We start from the raw sequence: 5,951 nt of genomic DNA on the forward strand, positions 1-5,951 counted from the left end.
CGTGCAGAGGGAATTTGAAAGACAACGTTTATCCCGCCCCTCAGATCGAGCCCTGCCAATGCTGAGTTGGGTCTGGCTCGTCAGGCTACTATAAACCTTCAATATGAGTGAAAAACAAAACTTGGAAGGTCTTTTTTATTTTTGTTTTAAACATCATTGATATTCCTCAACAGTCGTACAGCCTAAATCTATATTTTTATGTGAACTGAATGGTTTTATTAAAATCAGAGTTCTAGTTCATTCAGAGAACCTTTGTTGCATGCCTCTGCTGGTTACATCCACTTTTCTCTCTCTCTCTCTCTCTAGCTCTGTTAGAAACCTTTCCCTAACACGGAAATAGTGCATCATACAGTGTATTTGCCATTTTGTAGTGGTGTTTACAGTCATACACTATATAGTCCACTATAAAATACCCACAATGCACTGATAATTTGAGTATACATACAGTGCTGCTCACATGTTTAAAGCCCAGGCTAAAGTTGACTAAAAAGAGGAATATAAAATCACCTTAGTGTAATCAGTGCTCAGGTAGAGTGGGGGAGGGGACGAGAAGGCAGAGAGTGCAGGGACAGGGGGCCCGTTTTGAGATGGGTTAAGTGTTCAGACCTCCGAATCCTGCCCGCGTCTCACATTAATTCAGTAGTTCAAATAGCTCAGCTGCTGTACCCATTGATGGCTGCTCCAATACGTTCAATGCTATTGTTTGGATTATTACTTGAAAAAACAGAGATGGGTAGGAGTAGGTGTAAATGTACATACTGTACGTATATCTGGGGTTGATGGTGTAATGAAGGATTGTATGGGTGGGGAAGAGGAAGTGATGTAGCACAACATAGAATAGAAAAAGCAGTGTAAAACCAAGTCATCGAGTTTAATGCTATTCAGTGCAGCTTGAATAGGTGTCCACAATTTATAGTATTCCACAAATAAGCATTGTGCCCGTAATGCATTGCCCTGGAGCGTCCAGTTTGAAGTTTGGTTGAAAGAGACCTTCCTGTTTTGCTTGTTTACACAGCAAAGGTCCATATACAGCTGCAGACATTTAAGCTAATGTTCCGATTTCTCTTTTGTTGGTGAGGTTCTTCATTATTAATGCAAAAGTTAAGCAAAGGATAATTTTAAGACCAAATACACGCATACAGGACATGGTGATGGACATTTCTTGTAGTGTTATAACACACAGTTCTTGTTGTTATGAGTAGCCTTGCCCTGTTCTAGTTCCTTTTGATTGTTATGGCTTGTTTCTCGCTGTCTGCAGCCCTAACGCTGGCTCACTTCCAGGACAAGATGACAGCCAGACACTACATTTTTTATTATTATTTTGGTCCCAAGTAAGGCTTCAAATCATGGCTTGCTTGAGATATACCAAAGTAGCTGCACCCCAAGTCTTGGTCACCACTTCCTCGGCCCCTGTCTCCTCTGAGTCATGACGTTTAATTTCCTGGTTGGGGGCTAAGATGTTTTTTTTAAGAAGGGGGGGTTGGGGAGTCAGGAGTGACTTTTCCAAGTGGCTGACGCCCATCACATACATTCTAGGAGGTCCAGATAGAGGGATGGAAGAACTGGAGAAAGATATGAAGAGATGGAGGAAAGGGGATCATGGGTGGAGGGAGGGATGGGTTTAAACTGAGGGTGTGTGTAATACAATACCAAAACATTGGCTAGTCACTCGCCCTCAAATGCACTTTATTCTCTTCAGCATGAAGAAAACACTGAGCTTAAAAACACAGGCCACCACTTGTGTATCATGTGGATCATCCCCAGATGAGTAGGCGCAGCAGTGTTTCTCCTATAACTGTGTAGGCCTGGCGGCCCGCAACAGGAGCCCCCCAGTAGGACAGAAAAATCATTTTTTAAAGCTTTAGTGCATAACATTTTTATATTAAGGAACATCCGTTACATTCAAGCCATTACCATATGAGTTGCTACAAATTAAGACTATCAGCTCCACAAAACACTCAGTATGGCTATGGCTAGAAAATAGTGTCGTCTGGCGACTTTCGGGGGGCAGAAAATCGATTCTTGTATCATGTGAATGCAACAACAGGGTTGTTGTCATTACTTAGAATTTATGGGGGGGACAGAAACTACGCCAAATATACTTTTTGTCTCCCCTAGATTCATTCTGTAGGGTAGGGCTGCCATGAGTCCGTTAACTAAGGAACTAAGGAAACGCGTCAGTAACAGCAGGACAGTGTGTGTTATCTAAAATGCTGACGTCAGTTAAAAAGGTGAAGTGAAGATAACATTGTCGGCAGCCCAACAGTTACACACAGTCTCGGTTATGAACAACCCGCTAACGTGCTGACAGATTTGGTGTTTGTAGCTGAGCTGGACCAGAGAATATTAGGTTGAAACAGATCTGTGATGCTGTTTTGCCGGAAGTGATGTAATGTAGCGTTTTATGAGTAGTGGGTACTACACGGGACTCTGTTCACAAAAAATAGCCTTTTAAATGCTATATTGCTTTAGGGCTGAGAAATTAATCAGCATTTTCTTTTTTTTTCTTTTTGATTTTTCAACGCTTTAGCGCTTTTTCCGGTGTTTTTTGTCACTTGTTCCCAGTCTGGCCCTTAGAGAAATGGAGTTTGACGTCCTTGTGTTAAATTGATCCGCCAGGCTAAAGCAGTCAACATAGGGGAAACACTGCCCAGACTTTGGATCCAACTGATCTCTGCCTCTTCATCTTTTGTTTTCAGTAGATGTGATAAAGGTCTGCTTTACCATACTGTTGCTTCTGCATGCTGTCCAACTGAATAATCTCTCTCTGCTTCTCTCTTTCCTTCTCTTTCGTCTGCAGTATGGATGTACGGCTTTACAGACAGCCCGAGGAAAGAGGCCTCAGGTAGCCTTGTGTGTCTATGTCAACATGTTGAATATGCATGCACTACTGTGAGAGCGACATGCCAGCTGCATCCTTTTATTGACTTTTCAGTTTGTTTCTGTTCACACTTCAGCTTTCTCCCGACATCTGCTTTGCATGCGCTGTCATCAGCCTCTCCTTCCACCCGTCTGCTCAGATTCAGCCTCTCTTTCTCTGCAGTCTATCCATCCATCTCTGCAGACCTGGTTGGCCAACAGCCGCTGGGCACAGTGCCAGAGGGCCAGAACATAGTTCTTAGGCTTGCATGTGGAAAAGCGCCCTAGACTGAAATGAGGTGTCAAGTCTGGTCCTTTACATTTGTCTGCAATATGGCTGAAGATCACTGCCTGTGACCTCATTCAACTTTGGGTGTGTAGAAGTGATGAGTCGAGAGTAGTGGAATTGTAATTTTCGCTGTTGCAAATAAACATCCCACGAAATAACTTTACTTACCCACCCCTGCACATTTAAGCACGCTTTTCTGACACAAATGTATTAACAGATTTGCCCATCTGGTGAACATTTATTGTGTATTGTGAGACATTTAACTGTAATTGATGCATTGCTGAAAGACACAGATATGTTGATTCCTTCCATTGGAGCTATCAGTGTGTCAGTACAAGTTAGGAACAACAGAGACAAATCCCCTTTGAAACCACTAATTCAATCAAAAAATGACCATATTTCAATTGTGTAGAACGAATCACTGTGACGTCGCGTTACCACAAAAATCACTTCCAGGCCGACAAATTTCAGTTGATTTGAACTGTGGAGATATGTGAAATCAGCAAAACTTGTTTGTTTCCATTTTCAACCATAGCTGTAACTGTAAGATATTTAGTTAAACACGGAGGCCTGACCTATCTGACGTTTCTGCTGTGCTTATTTTCTGTCCTGTGTTTCTTTGCTAGTGTCTTTGATAAGACAAATCTAACATTAGTAACAGCGACATCCCACCGTCGGACCGACTGACTGCTAGTTTGTGTGGTGTCATTTTCTTTAGTCTGTGGCCCAACAGATAAATTATCTCTCTGGGTGATAGCTCAGTTGGTAGGGCAGCCACCCATGTGTGGGGGTTTGTTCTTTAATGCAGCAGGCCAGGGTTCGACTCCGGCCTGTGGCCCTTTGCTGCATGTCATTCCCCCCTTCTCTTTCTCCCCTTTCATGTCTTCATCTGTCCTGCCAAATACAGGTCTAAAATGCCCAGAAAATAATCTTTAAAAAAAGATATCTCTGACCTAATGTTATTGAAAGTGTTAGATTAGAGTTCATCCTGGGGCACGTTCAATCCCAAAACGGTGTGCAATGGTTTCCGGCGAGTTTTCTCAAAATATTGCGCAACGAACTTCGAAGGTATGTTTTCTCTCATTAGGCGGGGTCAGAGATGTCACCCAATCAGCAGTGATGTGTATAGAAACTCATGGTACACAGCAGGGTGTTCACCGCCACCGTTTCCATTTAAATAAACGCTTTGATCCATTTTGTCTGGCGTGAACGTGCCCCAGCTGTTCTTCGGTCCTGTTTGCTCAGCGCTTTTACATTGTATGTATGGGATGCAGGAGTGTTCTACCCTGAAGTTATTGTACACAAACATTGTGATTGGATCTAAAGAACTCCCTCGTCTTGTGCAATGAAGGTAATGGGATATTGATGGCTGAATGTAACCGGTCTTCAGGATTCATGGTATTTCTCAACAAGGAGTGGTTGCCATTACAACAGTTTAAATAGCTGGATCTGTGCTGCTTTATTACCTCAGGCTGACTTTGATTGCTCCCTCCACATAGGCTGCGTACGTTCTCCGCAATATGTTCCTTTTCTGTATTTTGCCTCCTGGGAGAATGCACGAGAGAGACTGAGTTGAAGGTCCATCCTCGCCCAGTGGGGAGCTAACGTTATGAGCATTCCCCGGGTTTTTCTGCCTGTTTATTTGACTAACATGTAGAGATGCTTAATTGTGTTTTAAGCACTGCGCAAAAGCTTTAGGCTTAATTTTTATTCTTTCAGGCTTAAATACGTGAGAGCACTGCAACCTGTTTCAATCAACACAATAAACGCAATAAACACATTGCAAGGCCACTAAGAAGAAATGATTTCGATTTACTCATCTTGTCAACACATCTCAGGTCATAGCAACCAGATCTTCTCTTCTATCCCAAAGGACAGTGTAGTCTAATGTAGCACAGCTTTACTCGTACAATACAATTCATGTTCAAGGTCCAATCCCATTTACAAAGAGACAAAGACGCTGACAGCAGAGAGTTCACCGTCTCAGAGGCAGTCCTAAGTGTTTAGATAGGGACTTGCTGACAAAGTATACTTGCCTTTCTTCTCAGCAGCAGTGATTTGCCAGCACTCGGGTTTCTGCTCCCCCTGATTTCTGCATTGGGTCATTGCTGGTGCTGACATGCCTTTTCCCTTCATGTATGATATATACTTAATTTTTATAACATTACGTGTAGGACTCTGACTAACGATTATTTCCATTGTGTAATTAATCGATTAGTTAAAATGTCATAAAATGGTAGATGTGGATCAGTACTTCCCAAAGCCAAGATGACGTCCTCAGGTGTCTTGTTTTGTCCACAACTCAAAGATATTCAGTTTACTGTTACAGAGGAGAGAAGAAACTATTCACATTTAAAAAGATGTATCAGAGGATGTTGACCGTTTTTCACACAAAAAATTCCTCAAACTATCAATCAATTATCAAAGTAGTTGCTGATTAATAGAATGAGAAAATGACAATTAATCGATTAATCATTACAGCTTTAATTACGCGTATCATCTTCCGTATCTCTTGTTTATGTCAGATATGGCTTGGCAGTTAGCTACGTGCTAACCATCTACCTCTGCTGGATCTCTGTTTTGACCCTCTCTGCTTCCCCCTACCTGTCCTTACATCCAGTCCAGTCCTAGTTTTCTTTCTGCTGTACCTGCTGCTTCAAATGGAGGACCGAGGTGTCTTAAAAATCACTGCAGGTCACCTGTGTTATTGGAGTTGATTGATCATTAGTCTCGCATTGCCAGACCCTCCTCCACAGCGCTGCAGAGGAGGGTCTGGCTAGTCCCCACAGCATTCCGGGATGGG

At 42.6% G+C, this 5,951-nt stretch overlaps 1 protein-coding gene across 4 annotated transcripts in view; it reads left to right on the top strand.

Moving 5' to 3' along the window:
* The window catches only part of sh3pxd2aa (SH3 and PX domains 2Aa), a 167,093-nt gene that overhangs the window by 118,579 nt on the left and 42,563 nt on the right, over positions 1 to 5,951 (top strand). For 2 of the 4 annotated variants that reach the window (XM_032527006.1, XM_032527026.1), the window contains exon 7: positions 2,801 to 2,845. The exons of the other annotated variants lie outside the window; for them this stretch is intronic. In XM_032527006.1, coding sequence (XP_032382897.1) covers positions 2,801 to 2,845 — 45 coding nt within the window. The remainder of the gene's footprint in view (positions 1 to 2,800; positions 2,846 to 5,951) is intronic. 4 annotated transcript variants of the gene reach the window in all.

Source organism: Etheostoma spectabile, chromosome 2, assembly GCF_008692095.1.
Source record: "Etheostoma spectabile isolate EspeVRDwgs_2016 chromosome 2, UIUC_Espe_1.0, whole genome shotgun sequence".
NCBI classification, from domain to species: Eukaryota; Metazoa; Chordata; class Actinopteri; order Perciformes; family Percidae; genus Etheostoma; species Etheostoma spectabile.